Source organism: Prunus persica, chromosome G4, assembly GCF_000346465.2.
Source record: "Prunus persica cultivar Lovell chromosome G4, Prunus_persica_NCBIv2, whole genome shotgun sequence".
Classification (NCBI taxonomy): Eukaryota; Viridiplantae; Streptophyta; class Magnoliopsida; order Rosales; family Rosaceae; genus Prunus; species Prunus persica.
In genome coordinates this window covers 7,365,986-7,392,211 of record NC_034012.1, presented here as the reverse complement: position 1 = coordinate 7,392,211, position 26,226 = coordinate 7,365,986, and the positions used below count along the sequence as shown (strand labels likewise).

The 26,226-nt window shown below is 36.9% G+C and overlaps 4 protein-coding genes, 1 long non-coding RNA gene and 2 pseudogenes across 9 annotated transcripts; 3 read left to right on the top strand and 4 right to left on the bottom strand.

The window, feature by feature from the left end:
- On the bottom strand, window positions 1,835-3,687 carry LOC18779946 (uncharacterized protein At4g26485). The gene is made up of 4 exons (XM_007214222.2): window positions 3,537-3,687; window positions 3,126-3,428; window positions 2,510-2,714; window positions 1,835-2,387 (listed from the first exon to the last, which is right to left on the bottom strand). The coding sequence occupies exons 2-4, from the start codon at window positions 3,277-3,279 to the stop codon at window positions 1,934-1,936; spliced, it is 813 nt and encodes a 270-aa protein (XP_007214284.2). The 5' UTR covers window positions 3,280-3,428; window positions 3,537-3,687; the 3' UTR covers window positions 1,835-1,933.
- LOC18779418 (uncharacterized protein At4g26485) lies at window positions 6,119-8,505 on the bottom strand. 2 transcript variants are annotated; one of them, XM_020563071.1, is made up of 5 exons: window positions 8,238-8,505; window positions 7,731-7,929; window positions 7,171-7,500; window positions 6,734-6,772; window positions 6,119-6,536 (listed from the first exon to the last, which is right to left on the bottom strand). In XM_020563071.1, exons 1-5 carry the CDS (start codon window positions 8,389-8,391, stop codon window positions 6,242-6,244), a joined length of 1,017 nt encoding a protein of 338 aa, XP_020418660.1. In that variant the 5' UTR covers window positions 8,392-8,505; the 3' UTR covers window positions 6,119-6,241. The 2 variants fall into 2 exon arrangements, with proteins under 2 accessions (XP_020418660.1, XP_020418661.1); XM_020563072.1 differs by lacking the exon at window positions 6,734-6,772.
- Window positions 10,624-13,095, top strand: LOC109948971. Of its 2 annotated transcripts, XR_002271456.1 has the most exons (5): window positions 10,624-10,798; window positions 11,869-12,166; window positions 12,283-12,406; window positions 12,513-12,668; window positions 12,781-13,095. It is a non-coding gene; the product is annotated as an uncharacterized LOC109948971 (long non-coding RNA). The 2 variants fall into 2 exon arrangements; XR_002271455.1 differs by lacking the exon at window positions 10,624-10,798 and having other exon boundaries at window positions 11,000-12,166.
- On the bottom strand, window positions 13,068-15,832 carry LOC18781096 (uncharacterized protein At4g26485). 2 transcript variants are annotated; one of them, XM_020563068.1, is made up of 6 exons: window positions 15,571-15,832; window positions 14,921-15,131; window positions 14,321-14,680; window positions 13,963-14,135; window positions 13,596-13,806; window positions 13,068-13,495 (listed from the first exon to the last, which is right to left on the bottom strand). In XM_020563068.1, exons 1-6 carry the CDS (start codon window positions 15,722-15,724, stop codon window positions 13,192-13,194), a joined length of 1,413 nt encoding a protein of 470 aa, XP_020418657.1. In that variant the 5' UTR covers window positions 15,725-15,832; the 3' UTR covers window positions 13,068-13,191. The 2 variants fall into 2 exon arrangements, with proteins under 2 accessions (XP_020418657.1, XP_020418658.1); XM_020563069.1 differs by having other exon boundaries at window positions 13,431-13,495; window positions 13,592-13,806.
- LOC109948534 lies at window positions 17,509-19,913 on the top strand (annotated as a pseudogene).
- LOC18780911 lies at window positions 20,643-22,252 on the top strand (annotated as a pseudogene). Its single transcript, XR_002271006.1, has 3 exons — window positions 20,643-21,798; window positions 21,975-22,040; window positions 22,136-22,252. The product of XR_002271006.1 is annotated as an uncharacterized LOC18780911 (transcript).
- Window positions 22,222-25,176, bottom strand: LOC18781525 (uncharacterized protein At4g26485). The gene is made up of 4 exons (XM_007214118.2): window positions 24,276-25,176; window positions 23,620-23,830; window positions 23,067-23,429; window positions 22,222-22,512 (listed from the first exon to the last, which is right to left on the bottom strand). Exons 1-4 carry the CDS (start codon window positions 24,427-24,429, stop codon window positions 22,509-22,511), a joined length of 732 nt encoding a protein of 243 aa, XP_007214180.2. The 5' UTR covers window positions 24,430-25,176; the 3' UTR covers window positions 22,222-22,508.

Sequence of the window (26,226 nt, the reverse complement as noted above, 5' to 3'; positions counted from 1 at the left end):
ACCAAAAAGTCAAACCCAATTCAAAAAACCAAACCGAACTAGTTCTAACCAAATCCCGTTTTGGTTCTATACCCCCAACAAACTGAATCGGGCCGAACCGAACAGGCTAAATTTAAAAATATATAATTTTAATATTTATTTATATCCAATGCTATATTTTTAATCTCATAACCAATATTTACCCAAGTCCAATATCAAAACATCTCTCTTTTATAGCCTTAATATTTCTTTTTGTATGAAATTGAATAATTTGTTAATTTTCAAGCCAACAAAATAAAATTTCAGTTGAAATTTTTATAAAAAAATAATTTGAAATAATAATAATAATAATTCGGTTCCAAATCAAACAAGACCGGAATCGGACCGAAACATATTCAACTTGAATCGGATAGTTTTATAAATTTTTTTGTTAAAACCAGATCAAACCGAACTGAGTAAATAATACCAGATTCGATTCCAATTTAAGGTAAGAATCAGTCCAAATCGAATCGTACCCACCCCTAAAGAAAACCTCGAGTAAATGAATATTTTGTGGAAACGGTTTGTATTTCCAAAATGAAGGCAAATTACTTTGTCAAATCCCGTGCTGCAACTTTGCCTCTTCATAAAGTTAAAAGCAAATGGACAATACTAGGTTGCACCACCTACTATCTCAAGATAATGACATGACATTGACATATATTGCACACAATTAATAAAGTGTTTTCTTCAGGGCATTTGCCTCAGCCCAATGTTTTCTTCCTTTCTAAGCTCTAAATAAGTGCAAGACATCTACAATGTCAGCTGACCATAAACTAATGCTCAAAGCACCAGGGTGGAAACTAGAAGCAGCACCAGGGTGCCACTAGTTGGAGATGCTATTACATTTTATAAAACGGAATAAAATGTGCGTGTAATAGGGATGATAATTTTCTCTCGTGTAAGAGTCTTTGTGGGGTTTCGATCTTAATAAGTCAAGTTTGAAAGATAAAAAATAGGTATGGAGATGGGTTCAGGGAATTTTTCAAGTATGGTGTTTGGGGAGAGGCTGGGATGGTATTCTGATCCTCAACCCCCTTCCCATTTAGAATATATATAATTTATTTTTCATAAATATTAGTAAGATGTGTGATGGTGATGCTACCTCTATAATGATCACGTCTTTGAAATGTAGTTTTGACATGTATTAATTTTTTTTTAAATAGTCTAGAATTTTCTTTAATAGTGTTCTTTTTGTGTACAACAAACTAGCTTTTTATTCGTTTTTTTTTTCATAATGGGTAGGGTCGGGAAATCCATTCCCCAACGAAAGCAGGGATGGGAAATCTCCAATTTGAATATTGAGGTTATGAAGGCGGGGATGGGGGGAATTTTTTTAACGGGGATGGGGATGAGAATGACATACTCACTTCCGATTCGACCCATTGCCATCCCAGTGTGTAGGCAGTGGTGCCTTGAAGTTGAACATAGTGTTTTTATTTAGTGAATCTTCATAGCGTTATAATTGACGCTCCAAATTTTAGGCGTTATTTGCCCATATTTATAATCTTTTAAACCAAATGGGCCACCGAGCAATGGTTTGGGCTTTGTTACGGGTGTGCTTTTAATTTTTAATTGTTAAATTTGTTACAAGAGCACCAATGAAGAGAGAGAAACTTATATGCAACGGGGAGAGCAACTTTCTTGCTATCTCTATTACAAGAAAGTTTTTTTTTTTTTTTTTTCCAATGGAGGACATCACTTTCTATAATTTATTATTATTTTATTTATGCCTTTCTCTTTTTTCAATTAAATATAAGACACATTTGATGGAAGGAAAAAGTGTATGTCAGACTCACATGTATGACAGAGTTGGTTAGCAATGTATAAATAAATGTGGTATATGTTAAATTGCCATGTAAGCCATCAAATTTCAATTAGTTATTCTACATTTGACATTTCCCTTAAACACGTATTAATAATGATATGGAGATCTCAATTTCTTGTTCTTTTTTCTGGGTCGAGATGGAGATCTCAAATTCTTGTGGCCATGCTTTGGCTTCTTCCTCTCCAAGCTCTCTAAATAAGTGCAAGCCATATCTACTATGTCAGCTGACCATAAACTAATGCACAAAGCACCGGGGTGGAAACTGGCAGCAGAGCGCTTGGCAAATATGAAGGTGCTTGACATTCCAACAGGAAAAGTGTCATCACACATCCCAACTCCTCTTCTATTTTCATAACCTGGATAATCCCACAGTGAGAACTGTTCTTCATCAACCAGACGTAACCCAACCTCTTGTGCTAACTCCACTATTTTCCATTCAGTGAAAGGAAATGTTGTCTTGTGTGTTACATGAATCTCTCCTACCACGGTCAGCATTTCGTGTGCATTCTTGAAGAATCGCCTCACCAAATCCTGATGAAACCTGAAAATGCATGAATTTCATTTAGAATTCAAAATCCTCTGTTCACATTTTTGTGCTAGTGTTCGCTGCTTATGCTCAATTCTTGATTTAATGCATGCATATATGGGTTTGTGTGAACTTACCAAATTTGGAACCGTTCAGAAGAAAAGGGACCGTGCACGTAACCCGCGTGAGGAAAATTATAGATTATGCGATCAAAGCGTACGCTAATCAACAAAGGGTGTTGGCTCATTCTGTTGACATCTACCTTATGCAATACTATGCATCCCCTGTCCTCTAATTCCTCCACATTGTTTATAGCTTCTGAATACTTTAGCATCAAAGACTCTACAATTAGCATGCAAAGGATTCAATCAGGACTCAGAAACCCTCTCGTTTAAACAAAAAGATTGCATCTCAGGACCCCTCTATCTATCATTTCACCATCGATGACTCCACAATCAGCATGCAAACTATTTCAATAAGGAACCTTCCGGGTTTTTTTATTTTTTTTTGGAAAGACAAAATCCTTGGTCCCCTCTATCTATTATTTCATCTAGGTCATTACCAAAATGTAAATTCTAAAACCAGACACAGAGCTAAATTGCAGACAGAAAAAGTAACCAAATTTAGAGTTAATTGGTTGTTTTTGTTTATATTTCAAACTGGGTTGCTTGAAAACCAAGGAATTGGCCAGAAATAATGAGTAAAAATTGAAGTACTTGGACGTTGACACAAGTCAATGGTGATAAAAATTACCTCTGGAGTCAAGAGAAGTCGCAACCATGTTGACGGCCAAGCCAAAAGCTCTGGCTAAGCAAACAGAAAAAGAGAAGTCACCTTCTCCCACTAAGAGTATCTTCTGATAGCTGCTGTAATGCTTAATCCTTCTCTCAGGGCTAAACACTTCCATTCTGATTTGATTCTCTATTCTTCTTCAACTTTCCCAGAATTCCTAGACTTGCTATTATTCTTCTCTTTGGGGACTTAAAACCGTGGGGACGGAATACTCGTCGAACGCTTCACTCGCATCATTGCCCTCGCCCTTTTGATTTGAAAAGCCTATCAAATTAAAACAACATCTCTGCTTTATCATGTTTGGGCTAAACTTTAAAGTTTGGTAGTTTAAAGCTATATAAAACGATAGTTCAACAAACAAAAAGGATGTACTTTTGAACATGAAAGGAAAAAACAAAAGCTGAGAGAGTTAGTGCATGAAAGGAATCTGTTCGTTTCACACAATGATGTAGTAGTTGTCGGGTTTGCAAAAACTGATTTGCATTTGAATTTTGATTTGGAAAACTAAAAGAAGTCAAGAGTGCATCTGTTTGTATGAAAATTCTGGTCAGATTGATCGCTTCAAGTTTGTATTCATACGGTCCTTGTTTTCATTGAAAACGTTGAAGTAAATGTCTCTGTCGTTCTACTTTACTTTTATTTTAAGTCTATGTATACTTTACTTTTATCTAAAGTCAAAGGTATACTTTACTTTTATTTAGTGAAAGGGGGAACTCTTGTAAATCATGTTCAATCTCCTACTTCATTCGATGGAAATCCCCTCAAGGGCAACCACGTAAATGAATGTTGTGTGGAATCAATTTGTACGAAGGCAAATTTACCTTCGTCAAAACCCTTTGAGACAATTTTACCTTTTTGAAAATTTAAAAGCAGCCAATGGGGTTGTACTGCAGTGGTCAAGCGGTCCCCTTCCACCTCCCTCCATGTGGCTCCCAGGTTCGAAACCATAGCCATAAACTAATGCTTTGGCATCTTCCTTTCTAAGCTCTCTACATAAGTGCAAGCCATATCTACAATATCAGCTGACCATAAACTAATGCTCGAAGTAGCAGGGTGGAATCTGGAAGCAGCACAAGGGTAATTTTTCAGCATACATATGATTTCAGTCATAAACCTTCTAATTTGAGCAGAAGTAAAAAGGTAATTTTTCAGGATTATTGTTATGTAAATATTAGAAGCAAATACATTAATGAGGTAACTTTAATGTCCAAGTATATATCTTATAATATGGATTTTCGTAATTTTTGTTTTGAATGATAAGTTTTGTTGCTGCAAGTGCAAGAGTACAATCAAGGACCAAGAACATTCTTGGTTGGTGATGAGTTCCAAATTAAATTCTTGATAATTTGGTTAACTTTCTTTTTCGTTTTACTTTTTTATAATTATTTTTAGTTTTAGTAAACTAACGGAAATACTCTTACACTGAACAGAAATTTTAACGGAGTTAGACGTAGATGGTGAACTGCAACACTCCACAAAATTCAAGTGGTCAAAAATAAAAAATAAAAATTCAGGTGGTATTGACGCAATGCCGAAAAGTTCAGGTGGGATTTATGCAAAATTCCCAAACTAAATAAATAATTTACAGAACAAGAAACAAAATAATGAACCATGATGCTGAGACATGTCATTGTGTTGATTTAAATAGCTCTGGAGTCGAGAAGTTGCAACCATGTTCCTAGCAGAGCCAAATTGTCTGGCTAAGCAAAGAGCAAAAGAGAAGAAGTCTCCTTCTCCAACTAAAGAGTATCTTCTGAAAGCTGCTGTAGTGCTTGGACTATTGAATATCTTGCAGGTCAGGGAAAACTGTTAACCTCCCAATTTGATCTTAAAAGCATATAAAAAAACTCCAACACGCGTGCAAGTTGGTAATTGAAAGGTTTCCAATTTTAATGTTCTTTCTAAGTCCGGTCATGTTCCATTTCCATGTTGTGTTATTTAATAAATTTGGGACTTGCTGGAAAACCAGTAATGTTTCAACTCTACTGATGCATTAAACAGAAAACAATTCGGCTTACGAAATTCACTTGCTTAAACATTGCAGGGTTCAAAATCACAACAAACTTCAAATAAACTAAAACAAAGCATGATGTGGCCTAGAGCATCAACCATGCACTACTAGTACTCTCCAACCACCGAGGAGGAAACTGGAAGCAGTGCGAATGGTACTTGGAAAATTTGAAGGTGCTAGAAATTCCAACAGGAAAAGTTTGGTCACATATCCCAGCACCTCTCTTATTCTGATAACCAGGATAATGCCTCTAGCGCTAACGTCACTATGTTACATTCACTGAACGGATATGTTGTCTTGTGTGTCACATGAACTTCTCTTGTTTCAGTCAGCACTTCTCGAGCACTCTTGAAGTATGCCCGCACCAAATTCTGATGTGACCTGAAAATCCATGGTTTAATTTTAATCCAATTGATCATAGGACAATCATATGCCAGATTTCAAAATTATGCACACTTTTCACTAACTATTATGGTAAATAATGGGTACAGTCAATTTGCTCCTCATTTTGACGGAAAAAAGTAATAGAAGTCACTTTAAAAAGAAATTCAAATTCAAAGGTGACGGAAAATGAAAGATGTTAAATTTGAATTTGATGGCTTGAGTCAGAATTTAACACTTTGTAAATGTTTAAATCCAAAAAAAATGTCAAATACTATATTATTTTATTAAAGTTTTAAAGAAAATTGGGCTAGTACAATGGATAAAACTTTAAAAGAGGAAAATTTATAGTGGAGCCCAATGTTAAAAAATATTAAAATAATATTTAAGATCAACCTTTATGAGATGTTATTTTGACATCAACACATTAACCAAAGGTTTATTTATTGCTCACCACCTAGATTATGCCTTAAGTTACTATTGCTTTATTTATTGCTTATTTTATTAAATACAAAAGACACATTGGCCCGGTGGAATAAATTGCCATATAAGCTATAAAATTTCAATTTTATATATTTATATATATATTTTTACAAGAATTTCAATTTAATATTTTACATTTGACATTTTCCTTAGATGCTCTAACAACGGTAGTCAGGATTGTGATATTGGAAATCTTCAAATCTTATGGAGGTCTCAAATTCTTGTGGCCATGCTTTGGCTTCTTCCTTTCCAAGCTCTCTAAATAAGAACAAGCCATATCTACTATGTCAACTGACCATAAACTAATGGTCAAAGTACCAGGGTGGAAACTGGAAGCAGCACATGAACAGTCCCATGGTGAGAACTCTTCTTCTTTAACCAAAAACAAGCCAACCTCTTTTGTTAACTTCTCCATTTCCCAGTCACTGAAAGGATATGAAGCCCTGTGCATCTCACTGGAACTATTCAAGTATCCCATCACAAAATTCTGATGCAACCTGAAAATTAAAAAAAGAGAGAGCGTGATTTTAATCTAATGAACTTAGAAGATGGGCCTAGAGTACATGCTATTTGGGCAAGGCCGAACGGGTATGAAGCACGAGTAGTGAGCTCAATTTAAGTAGGTCAGCATGACCCGATTAGCTCGGTTGCCACCTTTATCATGTGATCATGATCGATAAGAAAACGTACGTACATGATTTTACTTGCACCCACCCTACCGAGGTATTCGTCCCTGTCAGAATCAAGTCCTTGAGAGACAAGGAATATATACAACAAATCTATGAAATAAATACAAATAAAACTTGAAACTAAATCACGTCTCATTAATCTACTCCATGGAATATTTTGCATCCCCTGATCTATAATTCTTATGTGCTTACTTTCTTTCAACAAGTTAAGCAAAAGCACAGGAGAAAATTCAAGTGCTCTACCCCTTGAACTATAAGGCCTTGCTATATCCAATAATAGTACTTGTATATTTTGGCATATCCCGGTAACATCCACAGTGCCAAAATTTGACTTCGGCAACGGAGTCCGTTGCCTATGTACCCACCCTACCGAGGTATTCGTCCCTGCCAGATTTCAACAAATTGAAATAGAAGAAAACAAAATTTCTATGATGGGGCTTACCGTTGCATGTGAGGACCATTAATTCCAGAACATCCAGACCATGAAGTGGTAGAACTGTACAACAGCTTGGCAAATTTGAAGGTGCTACACATTCCAACATGAAAAGTTTTATCACACATCCCAGCTCCTCTCTTATTTTCATAACCTGGATAATCCAATAGTGAGAACTGTTCTTCATCAACCAGATATAACCCAACCTCTTTTGCTAACTCCACTATTTTCCATTCACTGAAAGGAAATGTTGTCTTGTGTGTCACATGAATTTCTCCTATAGCAGTCAGCATTTCGCATGCATTCTTGAGGAATCCCCTGACCAAATCCCGATGAAACCTGAAAATGCATGAATTTCATTTAGAATTCAAAATCCTCTGTCTACATTTTTGTGCTAGTGTTCTGCTTATGCTCAAAACTACAATTGTTTCCATTCTTCATTTAATTACCCTTCTAATATAATCCTAAACCCTTTCTCCTAAAATAAACACATTATGAACACAAAATACCATAGAGCATATACCATGATTCTTAAAAAGGGCTGGATATATGGGTTTGTTTGAACTTACCAAATTTGTAACCTGTTGCGTTCAGAAGAAAAGAAACCGGCGTGAGGAAAATTATAGATTATGCGATCAAAGCATACCCTAATCAAGAAAGGGTGTTGGCTCATGCTGTGGACATCCACCTCATGCAATACTTTGCATCCCCTGGCCTCTAACTCCTTCACATTGCTCATAGCTTTTGAATAATTCAGCATCAAAGACTCTGCAATTAGCATGCAATGCAAAGATTCAATAAGCAACCTTCCAGGTTTTTTTTTCTCTTTTTGAAAGACAACATCTTTGGTCCCCTCTATCTATTATTTCCTTTGGGTCATTACCAAAATGTAACTTCTAAAACCTGACACAGAGTTAAATTGCAGACAGATAAACTAACCAAATTTAGAGTTAGTTGGTTGTTTTTATTTAAATTTTAAAATTGGGTTGCTTGAAAACCAAAGAAATGGGCATAAATAAAGAGTAAAAATTGAAGGACTTGGACGTTGACACAAGTCAATGGTGATCTAAAATTACCTCTGGAGTCGAGAGAAGTCGCAACCATGTTGACAGCCAAGCCAAAAGCTCTAGCTAAGCAAACAGAAAAAGAGAAGTCTCCTTCTCCGGCTAAGAGTATCTTCTGATAGCTGCTGTAATGCTTAATCTTTTTCTCAAAGCTAAACACTTCCATTCTGATTTGATTTTCTCTTCTTCTTCAACTTTCCCAGAATTCCTTTTTTTTTTCTCTTTTGGGACTTAAAACAGTTTGAGTCGGTATTAATACACGTCGAACGCTTACAAATTAAAACACCATCTCTACTTAAAGTTTGGTATTTTAAAGCTATATAAAACGATAATTCGACCAAAAAAAAGGATGTACTTTTGAACGTGAAGGAAAAAAAAAAAGTTGACAGAGATAGTGCATGAAAGGAATCTGCTCGTTTCACACAGTGATGTAGTAGTTGTTGGGTTTGCAAAAACTGATTTGCATTTTGAATTTTGAATTGGAAAACTAAAAGAAGTCAAGAGAGCATCTGTTTGTATTGAAAAATCTGGTCAGATTGATTGCTTCGGGTTTGTGTTCATGCTGCCCTTACTTTCATTGAGGACGTTGAAGTAAATCTCTTTGTACTTCTACTTTACTTTTATTTTAATTTATACTTTACTTTTAGGCTGCCTTACTTTTTATTTAGTTAAAGAAGTAACTCTTGTAAATCATGTTCAATCTCCTACTTCATTCGGTGGAAACCCCTCAAGGGGACGACCACGTAAATGAATGTTGAGTGTGGAATCAATTTGTATCCGCAACACGACACTACTACAATATTTGTGCGCTTTCAAGTTTAAAAGCACAAATATTTGTGCTTAATACCAATAGCTACAGTGCAGCCATGGTCGGTTTCCTCTATAGGAGTTTCTTTTGCTCATAGAGCACAAATCTGTGATCAGTAGCAAAAGTTTAGAGCACGAATAAGGGATTTGTGCATCTATTCCGACACACTTTTCAATTGATGTAACTTTTGTACAGACCCTTTTGGCACAATACTGAAATCGTGCTCAAAGAGTATACTTTCTTTATATATAAAAAATTAATTTATATGCTTGTGGTCTTCGTTCTCTATGCCATTGTATGCGATTTTCTTAGAAGAAATATCTGCATATTTTCCTGCGGATGATAATGATGCTAGTGGAGGTTCAGTTGGGGAGGATCGGCACAAACAAAGCCTTAAGATATTTGGAAGGACTCTATGGGAACTTCTAAATCACTGTCTTGTGATGTGAAGAAAGAGGAAAAACCTTCACAGCTATGGAATCTACATCTGAGAATGTGGAACACGTTTGGAATAATTTTCCCTATGGAGTACATTAAGGCATCTATTTTAAAAAGAAGAAGAAGAAGAAGAAGAAGAATTAATGATGATGAAAGCATTTTGTATGAATGCTTCAAAGTAACTTTCCAAAAAAATAAGAAAAAGAAAAAAAGAAGATCGTTTCAATTGAAAAAGAAAGAAGAAAAAGAATGCTTACCACAGATTAGTGGTGGAGCCAAGATTTCATTTGTGAGGGACCCTCTAACAAAAAATATACATAAAAAATTCGAACTCACAACACGACTAAGTGGACCAAAACACCATGTTACAGTCCCGAAACATTCCATCTTTTTCGAAGCAGATTCGAACTTCCCACAACATTCCATTATAACACTTTATATTTGCAAATTTGTTAGTCTTTTGCCCTATCACTTGAATGGTCAAGCCATAATAAAAATCCATCCCAACTGAAACTCCAGCATCCTCAAGCATCTTTGTCACATTAACGTCTTCATAAAATTTGAATGCTAAACTGAAGTAGTCTTTAGCAAGCAGATCAGAGTATTTATCATGGACTTTCCACTGTTTTTCCAAAGTTTTGTAGTCTCAGTCAAATCCTTCGCTGTTGGATTTAACCAGTACTCTTTCAGCTTGACAAAACAAGCTATTTCCTGCAAAATTTGAGTCATATGTGTAAAGTTGAAAAAGAAAACGTTGAACAAAAACCAAAAACAAAAAATAAAACCGCAATCTTGAATTGTTCGCCAATGAAATCCCCTTGAGCTGGTAAAACTGATCTGCACCGTGGATGCACATTAACATCATGATATGTTGGCCATAGACCATAGATGATAAATCTCTATGCAATGGGGTATTAGGCCAAAAACGGTCTTTCATTTGCAGGCACTAGATATTAGGCCAAAATTCCGACAAGGTGTAAAAATTGAAAGGGTCGTATTCACCATATTTGCCAGCAACCGCGGGGGCACAATTAAACAAAATATAAGAATGCGCATTGCACCTGGGAAGATTGGGGTTACGGTTTAGGGAAGGACTTCTATTACTCTATAGTTATTTCTTGGACAGCATCAACTATATATATCCATCATGAAACCATGACTCCATGACAACTTGGACTCTCCTATTAACTAGCAACTAAACCAAGTCCCTAAAGAATATGACTTCCACAACTTAACAAGATAATCATAAACATAATAAATATTCTTAACAAAGCAGCGGCAAAGCACCCAAGAGGCCGTAGTTGCAGGCTTGCAGCAACCACACCAAGTAAGAAGCGTTGCAATCCATTGCTTTAAATTCATTTCCCCAACAAACACCTCATCTGTTGGCTTTCTTCTTGTGAATGTTTCCATCACTACAATTCCAAAACTGTACACATCCCCTCTTGTTCAAACCATTCCTTCCAATTCATACCCTGCATTACGAAAAATTGGCCTGGGCAGGTCTGGGCCGCGCTAGGCGGGTCTGGGCGGTGCTAGGCGGGTCTAGGAAGCGCTAGGCGGGTCTGGGTGCCGGGGTGGGTCTGGTTCTTTTCTTTTGTTCTTTAAGCCTACTGCCTAGCGATTTTTCAAACTCATGCACTGCAAGGCAGGTCTGGGCGGCGCTGGGAGGGTCTGGGCGGCGCTGGGAGGGTCTGGTCGACGCTAGGCGGGTCTGGGCAGCGCTAGGCGGGTCTGGCCGGCTCTAGGCGGGTCTAGGCGGCGCTAGGCGAGTTTGGGTGCCAGGGTGGGTCTGGTTCTTTTCTTTTGTTCTTTAAGCCTACTGCCTAACGATTTTTCAAACTCATGCACTGCAGGGCAGGTCTAGGCGGCGCTAGGAGGGTCTGGGCGGTGCTAGGTGGTTCTGGATGGCGCTGAGCGGTTCTGGGCGGCGCTAGGCGGGTCTAGGAGGTGCTAAGGGGGTCTGGGTGCCAGGGACGTGGGTTTGGTTTTTTTCTTTTGTTCTTTAAGCCTACTGCCTAGCGATTTTTCAAACTCATGCACTGCACAGCAGGTCTAGGCGGCGATGGGAGGATCTGGGCGGCGCTGGGAGGGTCTGGGCGGCGCTAGACGGGTCTGGCGGCGCTAGGCGGGTCTAGGCGGCGCTAGGCGGGTCTGGCGGCGCTAGGCGGGTCTAGGCGGCGCTAGGCAGGTCTGGGTGCCAGGGTTTGTCTGGTTCTTTAGGGTTTAGGGTCTGGGTGCCAGGGTCTGGTTATTTTCTTTTGTTCTTTTAGCCTACTGCCTAGCGATTTTTCAAACTTCATCTATCTTTGCTAATTGTTCGCACAAGTCTCATTTTTACATCTATCTTTGCATCTATCTCAAACTCCATTAGTAATCTGTCACATTTTTTTCTAGGTACGTGTGCCATTTTCTTCTTTGAAGCCAATATTTCGAGTAATAACTGTATCAGATGCACCACCTTTTGACCCCAGCAATATTGTGTCATTGCAGGCACATTTCTGCAGCCACTTTCTTTTAGTCTATTCCTTAACTTCATTTTCTTCTATGTTTATTGATGGGATTCAAAATTATGGCAGATCATGTTCAGAAAGTTTGAATTTGATGGGAAACTAAATCCTACTTTTGTGGAAGGGGCATTTAAGCTCCCATTATCAAGCATACGAGCGTATCTAAAAGAGCCTATTACTCCCAGGTTTCACATTCTTTTCATTTTGTTGGATTATCTTCTTATGACTAAACATAATTGATCTGCTAGGTGCACTTTCTGTTTTAGTCTTTAAAGAATCTATTTGCTTGTGTTCCGTGTAGGTTCGTACACCTAGGTTCTGCAGGAGTTACCCGACCTGACAGGCCTGGATTTGATCCAAGTAAACAACCTCCTGCTATTCACTTAAACAAGGAATTGGATTTTATACTGACATGCAAGTTGAAGGTTTCATACTAATTCAGTGCACGCTGTTTGATATTTTTATATATAATCAGTGTATCAAAATACCACTTCTTAGCTCTTTTCTGTTATTTTTCTTTTTCTGGGTCAGATTTAGCTCTTTCGATTTTGTACATTGATAAGTTTTGGAGAAGGGGGAGGACTTAATACGGGAAATGGAATACCATATACAATTGTGAGGCCTTGTGCATTAACTGAGGAGCCTGCCGGAGCAGATCTCATTTTCTACCAGGGAGACAATATAATGGTATATAATCTCTCTTTGTTGTATGCCTGTGATGACATGTATTGCTCTTTCTTTCCCTTATAATAATAATAATATCTGAATGTCATGATTTATAGTATTTATATATATGCAGGGTCAGATATCAAGAGAGGAGGTTGCTCAGATTTGTGTTGCTGTTGTAGTGCTTAATGGAACTGCTTGAACTATTGAATATCTTGCAGGTCAGGGAAAACTGTTAACCTCCCAATTTGATCTTAAAAGCATACAAAAAAACTCCAATACGCGTGCAAGTTGGTAATTGAAAGGTTTCCTATTTTAATGTTCTTTCTAAGTCTGGTCATGTTCCATTTCCATGTTGTGTTATTTAATAAATTTGGGCCTTGCTGGAAAACCAGTAATGTTTCAACTCTATTGATGCAATAAACAGAAAACAATTCGGCTTACGAAATTCACTTGCTTAAACATTACAGGGTTCAAAATCACAACAAACTTCAACTAAACTAAAACAAAGCATGATGTGGCCTAGAGCATCAACCATGGACAACTAGTACTCTCGAACCATCGAGGAGGAAACTGGGAGGTACTTGGAAAATTTGAAGGTGCTAGACTTTCCAACAGGAAAAGTTTGGTCACATATTCCAGCCCCTCTCTTATTCTGATAACCTGGATAATTCCATAATGAGAAACTCTCTACGTCGACCAAAAATAGCCCAGCCTCTAGCGCTAACGTCACTATGTTCCATTCACTGAACGGATATGTTGTCTTGTGTGTCACATGAACTTCTCCTGTTTCGGTCAGCATTTCTCGAGCACTCTTGAAGTATGCCCTCACCAAATTCTGATGTGACCTGAAAATCCATGGTTTAATTTTAATCCAATTGATCATAGTACTCTTTTATTTTAAAGAAATATAATGTTGCATAAATGGATTAGTTTGCTTGAACCTACAAAATTTGGAAAATGCTATATTCAGACGAAGAGAGACCATTCGAGTAACCCGAGTGAGGAAAATTATAGATTATCCGATCAAACCGCTTATTATAAAGGCAAGGGTGAAGGTTCATTGTTTTGCAATCCACACAATGCAAAATTGTGCATCCCCTGTTCTCTAATTCCTTTAAGTTGCTCATAGCTTTTGAATAGTTCACCATTAAAAACTCTGCAAATATAATACAGACACATAAAGGATTTTACTACAGGAACCATTTAATTTTAATAGAAGAATAATCTTAGTTATGCAAGTATATAACTTGTAATCTTCATTTGGGTTTTCTTTTTCTTTTTTGTATGAAACAGTCAACGTTGATCCAATTACCTCTGGAGTCGAGAGAAGTTGCAACTATGTTGGCAGCAGAGCCAAATGCCCTAGCTAAGCAAGCTGCAAAGGAGAAGTCTCCTTCTCCCACTAAGAGTATCTTCTGATAACTGCTATAAGCCTTGCTATATTCAATAGTACTTATATATTTTGGCATATTCCCAGTAACATCACTGTAAATAATGGGTACAGTCATATGCTTATTATGGTAAGTGATTCAATGAAGGAACATCATAGCTCTTTTGGTGTATTAACCCTGAAAACGATTTAGGCTCACGCAAGTCGCTTGCTCATTGTAGTATTAAAAATCACAACAAATTTAAATAAAAGAAAACAAAATTCATGTGCTGGGGCTTACCATTGCATGTGAGGACCAATAATTCCAGAATATCCAGACCATGGACCCGGAGCAGTAATGCCAAGGTTGAAACCGGAAGTGGTATAACTGTGCAGCTTGGCAAATTTGAAGGTTATACACATTCCCACAGGAAAAGGTTGATCACAAATCCAAGCTCCTCTCTTATTTTCATAAGCTGGATAATCCAAAAGTGAGAAATGTTCTTCATGAACCAGATATAACCCAACCTCTTGTGCTAACTCCACTATTTTCTGTTCACTGAAAGGAAATGTTGTCTTGTGTGTCACATGAATTTCTCCTATCGCGGTAAGAATTTGGCTTGCATTCTGGAGGAATCCCCTTATCAGATCCTGATGAAACCTGAAAATGCATGAATTTCATATAGAATTCGAAATCCTCTGTTTACATTTTTGTGTGCTAGTGTTCTGCTTATGCTCAAAACTACAATGTTTCAATTCTTGATTTAACTATCCTTCTAATACAAATCCTAAACACTAAACCCTTTCCGCTTAAATAAACACATTATGAACCCAAATACCATAGTGCATATACCATGATTCTTACAAAAATGGCTGCATATATGGGTTTGAGTGAACTTACCGATTTTGGAACCCGTTGCATTCAGCAGAAAAGGGACCGTGCAAGTAACCGACATGAGGAAAATTATATATTATGCGATCAAAGCGTTCACTAATTAAGAAAGGGTGTTGGCTCATGCTGTGGACATCCACCTCAAGCAATACTTTGCATCCCCTGGCCTCTAATTCCATCACCTTGCTCATAGCTTTTGAATAATTCAGCATCAAAGACTCTACAATTAGCATGCAAAGGATTCAATAAGGAACCCTCTAATTTTTTTTTCATAAATAAAATAAAAGATTGCATCTCTGGCCCCCTTTAACTATTACTTAACCACTAATGACTCTACAATTGGGACGCAAAGGATTTCAATCAGGATTCAGAAACCCTCTCGTTTAAACAAAAAATTAAATCTTAGGACCCCTCAATCAGGAACCTTCCAGGTCTTTTTTTTTCTCTTTTTGAAAGACAACATCTTTGGTCCCTATCAAAACGTAAATTCTAACACCAGACAAAGAGTTGAATTGCAGACAGAAAAAGTAACCAAATTTAGAGTTAATTGGTTGTTTTTATTTAAATTTCCAACTGGGTTGCTTGAAAACCAAGTAAATTGGGCAGAAATAATGATTAAAAATTGAACTATTCGGAAGTCAACGGTGATCTAAAATTACCTCTGGAGTCGAGAGAAGTCACAAACATGTTGACAGCCAAGTCAAAAGCTCTGGCTAAGCAAACGGCAAAAGAGAAGTCTCCTTCTCCCACTAAGAGTATCTTCTGATAGCTGTTGTAATGCTTAATCTGTCTCTCAAAGCTAAACGCTTCCATTCTTGCTCTCCAACTTTCTCAGAATTCTTTGACTTGTTAATCTTTTCCTTCTTGGGTACTTAAAACTGTTTGAACATTTTTGAGTCGGTATGTATACTCGCGCAACGCTTGCCCTCTTCACACCCTTTTGATTTGAAAAGCTTAGGAAGATGGAAAAGTGTTTGCGTGTGTCACATCAAATTAAAATAGCATCTCTACTTATCACTTTTGGCCTAAACGTTCAAGTTTAGTTTTTTTTTTCAAGGCACACTCTTGTCGGGTGTTTTGCATTGTATTTCATTGATTTATACTTTAAGTATTTCATAAAACATCATTTTTGTGAAAATCATCGAAATTCGAAATAGTTTAACCATTTAGTTAAATGATTTTCATTTTAATGTTTTCTTAAACACCATATTTGTTTATTTGTGAGTAAAGTCTTCCATTATGCCCTCCTTTATAAGACTTCCTTTAGAAGCTGTGGCCTTCTTTTTAGAATTTGGGGCTTTTTAGGTTCCTTCCTTTGGAAACTTTCTGTCAGTCAAGTCTTACTCATGTTATCAAAATAACTAAACAAGTGCGTAGCCCATGTGGAGAGAGGGCCTTGACTTGCAGATAAAATGTCTCAAGTTCGATCATGGCACCTTCCTATATAATTTAAACTATCACTCGCTTGTACTGTTTTTTTTTTTAAAAAAATAAAAATAAAAAAGAAGTGCAACCTTACTTTACATTTTGGAAAAGCTTCCGAAATAAAATGTGCGTGCAAATAGTAAGTACCAAGTAGTGCCTGGAACTAGCGAGAGTTTTTTCAGTGGGAGAGAAAGACGTCTTGTAAATCTTGTTCAATCTTATGAAAACCCTCAGAGGCCTTAACCTCAAACCTAGCTCATTCTGAGCAAACCACGTAAATGAATATTTTGTGGAAACGGTTTGTATTTCCAAAATGAAGGCAAATTTACCTTGTCAAATTCCTTGATGCAACTTTGCCTTTTTGAACCTTCTTTCTCAATAAGATGACACGACATCGCACACAATTAACGAAGTGTTTTCTTTAGGGAATTTGCCTCAGCCCAAATAACTCATGTTTTATATGAAGCAAATGTTCGAGATGAAGAGCAACATAAACCATAAAATGAAATAAAAAAATCATTTGCCTTATGGTCTTAGATAGAGCAGGGATTCTAATTCAACATGAAGTATCCAACAAAGCTAGTGAGGATTGTGATCTTTGAAATCTTCAAATCTTATGGAGATCTCAAATTCTTGTGGCCATGCTTTGGTTTCTTCCTTTCTAAGCTCTCTGAATAAGTGCAAGCCATATCTACTATGTCAGCTGACCATAAACTAATGCTCAAAGCACCAGGGTGGAAACTGGAAGCAGCACTAGGAAAACTAAAGCTCATACATGGTTTCGCTTCAACTTACCAGATTTTGGATTTCTTCTTTTTCGAACCATTCAACTGATCGGAATGAGGAAAATTAAATATTATTCGATCAAACTGCATCTTGATAAGGAGAGGGTGATAGTGCATGGTGTGCACATATCTAGCCCGTGGAATATTTTGCATCCCCTATTCTCTAATTCCCTCAAGTTTCTCAAAGCTTTTGAATACTTCACCATTAATTCCTCTACAATTAGGATACAAATGAATTCAGTCAGAAACCCAAAATTTAAGCAGAAGTTCAAAAAAAAGAGTAACTTTTCAGATTTGTTATATAAATATTAGAAGCAAATACATTAATGAGGTAACTTTAATATCAAAGTATATATCTTATAATCAGAATTTGTGAAACAGTCAAAGATGATCCAATTACCCCTGGAGTCAAGAGAAGTTGCAACCATGTTGGCAGCAGAGCCAAATGCTCTGGCTAAGCAAGCTGAAAGGGAGAAGTCTCCTTCTCCCATAAGAGTATTTTCTGAGAACTTCTGTAGTGCTTAATCCGTTTCTCATCGTAGCCAAATAGTTCCATTTTCTTCTCTTCCAACTTACTTGAAACTCGTCCCAATTCTTTAACTTCTTTTCATTTTCCGGGTTTAAATTTATTCGAACATTTTCTCCGGTACTCTTTCAGCAACGGTGCTGATCACATCTACTTATATAAAGAGTTGCAGGCTAGAGAGGCAACTGTTAGGCTCACCCTCAAATGTCTCACATTAAATTTTCCATGCATTCATTTCCTTGTTTTCTTTCCCAGTCTGTTTATGTTCCAAGTGTGCCACTGTTTATGTCCTCTCTTATACTTCAATCCCACATCGACAAGTAAAAGAGTTTATAACGCTTTTTATACTTTTGCCCAACATAATAGGTTGGCCAAATTCAATAGAATCTGAAACAAGAACACACTCAAACTCTCTTGGGTCTGGCCATTTTTGTTTGCTGTATTTTTTTTTGTCTGCAACTTCCTTTTTGGAAATTCTAATACGACTACTTTTTTTAGAAAATAAAAATAAATAAACATTAAAACAACAGACATTTTACTGTTATCTGGAAAACTTGTCGATTGATTTGCTCTAGGTTTTTATTTTTATTTTTAATTCAAGAAAAAGCATTGTTTCTAGTATTTATGGATGTAATTTTTAGCTGAAACCCTTCAAAACTTGCAACACCTAAAGTAAGATTGTAGTACTTAAATGTTTTTCTTTCCGACTGCAATTGAGTGAGTATGTCAAAAAGATTCAACTTGGAGTAAACTCGCCCTAAATTTATAAAAATAAAAATAAAAAACTCAATCGGAACATGAGGTCGAGGCCCAAAAATAAATAAAAGAATAAAACACAAAAGGCAAAAGAACTTAAAACAACATTCATTAAAACTGTTAGATGAACAATGTTGAGATTCATGCTTTTCCTGATACCTGTAGCTGTAGTATAAAATACAAATTAAAATATGTGAAGAGTATAGCCGCGCGGCTATACTCTTTAAATAAATAAATAAATAAATAAAAAATAAAAATATATATATTTAAAGCGTATAGCCTCGCGGCTATATTATTTACATAAAAATATGTTTAACCAGTATAGCCGCGCGGCTCTATGCTTTAAATAAAAAAATATATTTACTCTTTAAATATTCTATAATATATATATATATATATATATAATAGTATAGCCGCACGGCTACACTGTTTAAATATATATATATATTTTTATATTTACTTCTCTAAATGTATTTCCACCGCCACCTCCAGAGCTCAACAGCTCCGAAGAATCGAGCTCTCCTCTGCCCCCACCTCTTCTGTCACTGCTCAAGAGCCCCAATTCCGTTGGTAACTACTAATTGCAATCAATTTTCTGCCCCCACCTCTTCTCTCTTTTTGCCCCAATCCCGGCCCAGGTAACCAAATTCTCTAATGCTCAGTTCCATTACCAAATTCTCTAATTGACTACTTATAGTTTCATTAGCAAATGCCATGACTTTGCGAGCTTAGAGCCTTTAGAGGCTTTACACCCTTGATTAATTGTATACTTGCAGTTTATATACCACCAGCCCCAAGGAAAGAGATGGCCTTATTTTTGAACAAGCTAGCTTCTCTGGTGCCTGGACTCCATGCTGTCGACGTTGACGTCCCTCTCGAGAATTTGCCCCAGGATGAGCACAAGCTTGAACAGGTTGGTTTGGGTAGAGAGTTCCATACAGGTCTGGGAACAACTGTATTGACTCCCTGGTCACAATGCTTTGGCAGAAGCTTCAGATTCAGAGGCGGTATGGTTATTCTATTGCATGCATGAATTTTACTTATTTTGCCGTAAACCATTTCCCATTTTTTTGGTTTCTAAGACATTTTGTTATTGTAAAACTTGCAGTGGGATGGTTTTGTTAACAATGATCTCTGCTGGGTTAGCTGAGGTATGATTGCAAGCTTTCTCTTTATACAACTTACAAGTCCTGTTGTTTTGAGTTTTTTATTTAGATGTAAAATTTTGCAACTAGTTAGCCAAAAATATATGTGAGATTTTTCAACTTCAATCATTTTAGATAACAAAGCAGATTCAAGCTATCAATGAGGTGTATAAGCTTCACAATCTTCCTGAATTTTACAAGGTTAGCATTGGTTAATTGGAGCAAGTGATTGTGCATCAATTTTACTCATAACTCGGAAAAAAAGAATTCACAATAATATTGGATGTTGTTCATGGCAGGATCCAGGCCCTCATAACTCGGAAAAACAGAGGCCTAAAGTCCATCATTATCAGGGAACCAATTGATCAGTACGTGCGGCTCGCCTAACCTCATCACTATTGAATTTTATTTAAATGGCAAAGTTGCACAAGCAAAGAAAACCTTTCAATTGCGTTCAGATGTCTAATCATATTCTTGAACAGTTAGTATATATACAGAAGTCCCTTCCCTTGGTTATGTCACAACTCAGGGGAGGATATATGTATGGCAAAGAGGTTTAAAGTGGTAAAGAGGGCAACTATTGACGGCAATGCACTTCTTCTAATCAAAGGGATCGATCCGAGGGTCATGTTCGCTTGCCATCGCCATTCCAGTGCAAAGGCATGTAGGGCACATTACCTGCCAAATCACAGAGTGTTAAATATAGTTGACATATCAGTCCTCAAAACACCTGAAGCAGATAGTCCTTGATATGTATGTATGATGAGCCAAATACACTTATGTGGCAACAGGAAAAGGATTTTAAGTAGGCAATAAACAGGACAATTTAAATCTCTGTTACTCAATTGAATACTGCGTTTACATATTACATTGAATAGTTTAAAAGTTAAAACCAAAGATATGAAACTGAAAGTGTGTAATTCATTCCGGAACTTCCACGAACGGTAGCACATTTCATTTCTTTCACCACAAACTTCAAATGAACTAAAACAAAGCATGATGTGGAGAAGATATTACTTCTTAAAATCATCTAATCTTTAATTCTGTAATAAAAGCTGGTTGAAAAAGTGGAGAAGATGCTTTGTCCTGTCTCTTATACTTGAATCCCACATCGACGCGTTAAAAGAGTTTATAACACTTTATATACTTTTGTTTAAAACAATTGGTCAGCCAAATTCAAAAGAATCTGAATCAAAAAACACTCTCAAACTCTCTTGGATCTGGTCTTTTTAGTTTGCTGTGTTTTTTTTTTCTGCAACTTCCTTTTTGGAAATTCTAATACGACTACTCTTTTTAGAAAATAAAAATAAATAAACATCAAAACAACAGACATTCTAGTGCTATCTGAAATTGTCGATTGATTTGCTCTAGTTTTTTTTTTTTTTTTGGGTTCAAGAAAAGCATTGCCTGTAGTATTTATGGATGTAATTTTTAGCTGAAACCCTTCAAAACTTGAAGGAAATTCTTAATTGCAACTCCTAAAATAAGATTGTAGTTCTTACATGTTTTTCTTCCCACTGCAATTGAGTGGGGATGTCAAAAAGATTCAACTTGAGGTAAACCCACCCTAAATTTATAAAAATAAAAATAAAAAACTCGATCGGAACATGAGGTCAAGGCCCGAAAATAAATAAAAGAATAAAAGGCAAAAGAACTTAAAACAACATTGGGTTGGGCTCTAGGTTCTGGGCGGATGAGAGCAGGAGGAGGGGGTCTTGTTGGTGGTCATGGGGAAAGAGAAGTTTTTGGGTGTCTTGAGAAGGGTTGGCTGGGGTTCTGGGTTCGATGGGAAAGCAAAGAGAGCCTTTAATCCCTTGATTAATTGTATATTTGCAGTTCATATACCACCAGCACCAGGGAAAGAGATGGCCTTATTTTTGAACAAGCTAGCTTCTATGGTGCCCCATCTCTCTCCATGCTGTCGACGTTGACGTCCCTCTCGAGATTTTGCGCAAGGATGAGCACAAGCTTGAACGGGTTGCTTTGGGTAGAGAGTTCCTTATAAGTCTGGGAAAATCTGTACCAATCCGAGTGCACCAGGTTGACTCCCTGGTCACAATGCTTCGGCAGAAGCTTCAGATTCAGAGGCGGTATGAACATAATTCTCTCGCGTGCATGATTTTTACTTCTTTTATTGAACATAATGCTGATTTGCGGTAAACCATTGGAAGCAAGTGGGAGGTTTTTGTTAACAATGATCACACCCGGACCTTTATGTCGATAGAAGTTATTGCTGCCGGGTTAGCTGAGGTATGATTGCAAGCTTTCTCTTTATACAACTTACAAGTCATGTTGTTTTGAGTTTTTTATTTATATGTAAAATTTTGTAGGTAGTTGGCCAAAAACATGGGATTCTGAAACATTATATCTTGCTTACTTGTTTTTTTAGCTATATATGTGAGATTTTTCAACTCCAATCATTTTAGATAACAAAGCAGATTCAAGCTGTCAATGAGGTGTATAAGCTTCACAATCTTCCTGAATTTTACAAGGTTAGCATTGATTAATTGGAGCAAGTGATTTTGCATCAATTTTACTCATAACTCGGAAAAAAAGAATTCACAATATTGGAAGTTGTTCATGGCAGGATCCAGGCCCTCATAACTCGGAAAAACAGAGGCCTAAAGTCCATCATTATCAGGGAACCAATTGATTCAGTACGCACGCCTCGCCTAACCTCATCACTATTGAACTTTATTTAAATGGCAAAGTTGCACAAGTGAAGAAAACCTTTCAATTGCGTTCAGATGTCTAATCATATTCTTGAACAGTCAGTATATATACAGAAGTCCCTTCCCTTGGTTATGTCACAATTCAGGGGAGGATATGCATGGCAAAGAGGTTTAAAGTGGTAAAGGGGGGAACTATTGATGGCAATGCACTTCTTCTAATCAAGGGATCGATCCGAGGGTCATGCTCGCTTGCCATCGCCATTCCAGTGCAAAGGCATGTAGGGCACATTACCTGCCAAATCACACACACTGTGTTCAATATAGTAGACATATATCAGTCCTCAGACACCTGAAGCAGCTAGTCCTCGATATGTATGTATGATGAGCCAAATACACTTATGTGGCGACAGGAAAAGGATTTTAAGTGGGCAAAACACATGACATTTTAAATCTCTATTACTCAGTTGAATACTGCGTTTACATATTACATGGAATGGTTTAAAAGTTAAAACCAAAGATATGAAACTGAAAGTGTGTATAATTCATTCCAGAACTTTCACAAACGTTGGCACATTTCATAGCGAATATAAAACTTGATAGGCCTACTTTCTAGCTGAAGATGCACCCTAGATTTAGCTATATTCAGATAGTCCAAACAAAGTAGTTGACTTGCAAACAATGGTAATGAATGTCACTTGCTTAACAGAAACATAAGCTCATTCTCATTCGGCGTATTGGCCCTGAAAAAGATTTAGGCTCATGCAAGTTGCTTGCTCATTGTAGTATTAAAAATCACAAAAAATTTAAATCAAAGAAAACAAAGTTCATATGCAGGGGCTTGCTTACCATTGCATGCGAGGACCATTAATTCCAGAATATCCAGACCATGGACCTGAAGTAGTAATGCCAAGGTGGAAACCAGAAGTGGTAGAATGGCACAAGAGCTTGGCAAATTTGAAGGTGCTACACATTCCAACAGGAAACGTTTGATCACACATCCCAGCTCCTCTCTTATTTTCATAACCTGGATAATCCCATGGTGAGAACTGTTCTTCATGAACCAGATATAACCCAACCTTTTGTGCTAACTCCACTATTTTCCATTCACTGAAAGGAAATTTTGTCTTGTGTGTCACATGAATTTCTCCTATTGCGGTCAGCATTTCGCGTGCATTCTGGAGGAATCCCCTGATCAAATCCTGATGAAACCTGAAAATGCATGAATTTCATTTAGAATTCAAAATCCTCTGTTTATATTTTTTTTTGGTAGTGTTCTGGTTAAGCTCAAAACTACATTGTTTCAGTTCTTCAATAAGGAACACATTATGAACGCAAAATACCATAGAGCATATACCATGATCTTTAAAGGGGATGCATATATGGATTTGTTTTAACTTACCAAATTTGGAACCTGTTGTGTTCAGAAGAAAAGGGACCATGCAAGTAACCGGCGTGAGGAAAATTATAGATTATGCGATCAAAGCGTATGCTAATCAACAAAGGGTGTCGGCTCATGCTGTGGACATCCACCTCATGCAATATTATGCATCCCTTGGCCTCTAATTCCTTCACATTGCTCATAGCTTCTGAATACTTCAGCATCAAAGACTCTACAATTAGCATGCAAAGGATTCAATAAGGAACCCTCTAATTTTTTTTTTTATAAAATAAAAGATTGCATCCTTGGGCCCCTTTATCTATTATTTAACCATTAATGACCCTACAATTAGGATGCAAAGGATTTCAATCAGAATTCAGAAACCCTCTATCTATCTTTTCACCATCAAAGACTCTACAATCAGCATGCAAACTATTTCAATCAGGAACTTTCTAGGCTTTTCTATTTGAAAGACAACATCTTCGGTTCCCTCTATCTATTATTTCCTTTGGGTCATTACCAAAATGTAAGCTTTAGGACCAAATACAAAACCAGTTGGTCGTTTTTATTAAAATTTCAAACGGGGTTGCTTGAAAACCAAGGAATTGGGCATAAATAATGAGTAAAAGTGGACGTAATTGGACATTGACACAAGTCAATGGTGATTCAAAAGTTACCTCTGGAGTCGAGAGAAGTCGCAACCATGTTGACAGCCAATCCAAAAGCTCTGGCTAAGCAAACAGCAAAAGAGAAGTCTCCTTCTCCCACTAAGAGTATCTTCTGATAGCTGCTGTAATGCTTAATCTTTCTCTCAAAGCTAAACACTTCCATTGTGATTTGGTTCTCTCTTCTTCTTCAACTGTCTCAGAATTCCTTGACTTGCTATTATTTTTCTCTTTTGGGACTTCAAACAGTATGAACTTCAAGGAAATTCTTAATTGCAACTCCTAAAGTAAGATTGTAGTTCTTAAATGTTTTTCTTTCCCACTGCAATTGAGTGGGGATGTCAAAAAGATTCAACTTGAGGTAAACCCACCCTAAATTTATAAAAATAAAAACTCGATCGGAACATGAGGTCAAGGCCCGAAAATAAATAAAAGAATAAAAGGCAAAAGGCAAAAGAACTTGAAACAACATTCATTAAAACTGTTAGATGACCTGCCTGTATACCTGTAGCTGTAGTATAAAATACGAAGTAAATTATGTCAAAGATGTATATATGATTTACTTCATTCACATTCACACTAGATCCTCTCTCTCTCTCTCTCTCTCTCTCTCTCTCTCTCTCTCTGCAAATTCAAAATTGGAAAAGAAATTTTTTTTTTTTAACACTTTGAATCTTTTGGGGGGGAAGGGTGGCGTTGCGGGTCGGTTGGGCTCTAGGTTCTGAGGGGGTGGGAGCAGGAGGAGGAGGTCTTGTGGGTGGTCATGGGGAAAGAGAAGTTTTTGGGTGTCTTGAGAAGGGTTGGCTGGGGTTCTGGGTTCGATGGAAAAGCAAAAAGAGACCGAGAGTTGGCTAGGGTTCTGGGTTCGATAGGAGAGAGAGAGAGAGAGAGAGAGAGAGAGAGAGTGAGTGGGCTGGGGTTCTGGGTTCGATAGGAGAGAGAGAAAAATATATATATATATATTTAAAGCGTACAGCCGAACGGCTATACTCTTTAAATGCAAATATATATTTAAAGCTTATAGCCGCACAGCTATACTCATATATTTAATGAGTTAAAATATTTAAAGAGTATAGCCGTTCGGCTATACCCTTTAAAAAATATATATTTTTAGCTACACTCCTTAAATAAAAAAATATAGTTAAACAGTATAGCCGCGCGGCTATACTATTTAAATATTCGAATATATTAAAACAGTATAGCCGCCCGGCTATACCCTTGCAATAAGAAAATATATTTAATCCGTACAGCCGCTCGGCTAGACTCCTGCAATAAAAAAAATAAATTTAATAATTACCGCCGCGCTGATATGCTCTTTAAATAAAACTAGCCTCTCTGCACGCGCTTCCGCGCTTGCAAGAGGCTTTTTTTTAAAAAAATTTAAATTTATTTTAGAATTAAAAAAGATAATGGGTAGTTGTGTTCCCTAAAAATAGGATCCATTATCTGCTTTTTCTTTTTCTTTTTCTTTTTTAAAATATGAAAAAGTATGAATTTACCGTATTATCCTCATTTAATTAATAATTTGAATTCTTAATGTTTGCATCAACCAAGGGCATTTTCTGGTATTTGGAATGTTTCACCATTCTCTGCCTTTTGCTTTATATATATAGATTATATATTTAAAGAGTATAGCCGGCCGGCTATACCCTAAATATATATATATTTAAAAAGTATAGCCGCCCGGCTATACTATTTTTAATATATATATATATATATATATATATATATATATTTCTACCGCCACATCCAGAGCTCAAAAGCTCCGAAGAATCGAGCTCTCCTCTGCCCCCACTTCCTCTGTCACTGCTCAACAGCCCCAATTCCGTTGGTAACTACTAATTGCAATCAATTTTCTATATTTTTGCCTTGTTTTGGTATGGTTTTGATAAGAGGAAACTGGAAGCAGTAGAAGGGTACAACTGCTTGGAAAATTTGAAGGTGCTGCACTTTCCAAGAGGAA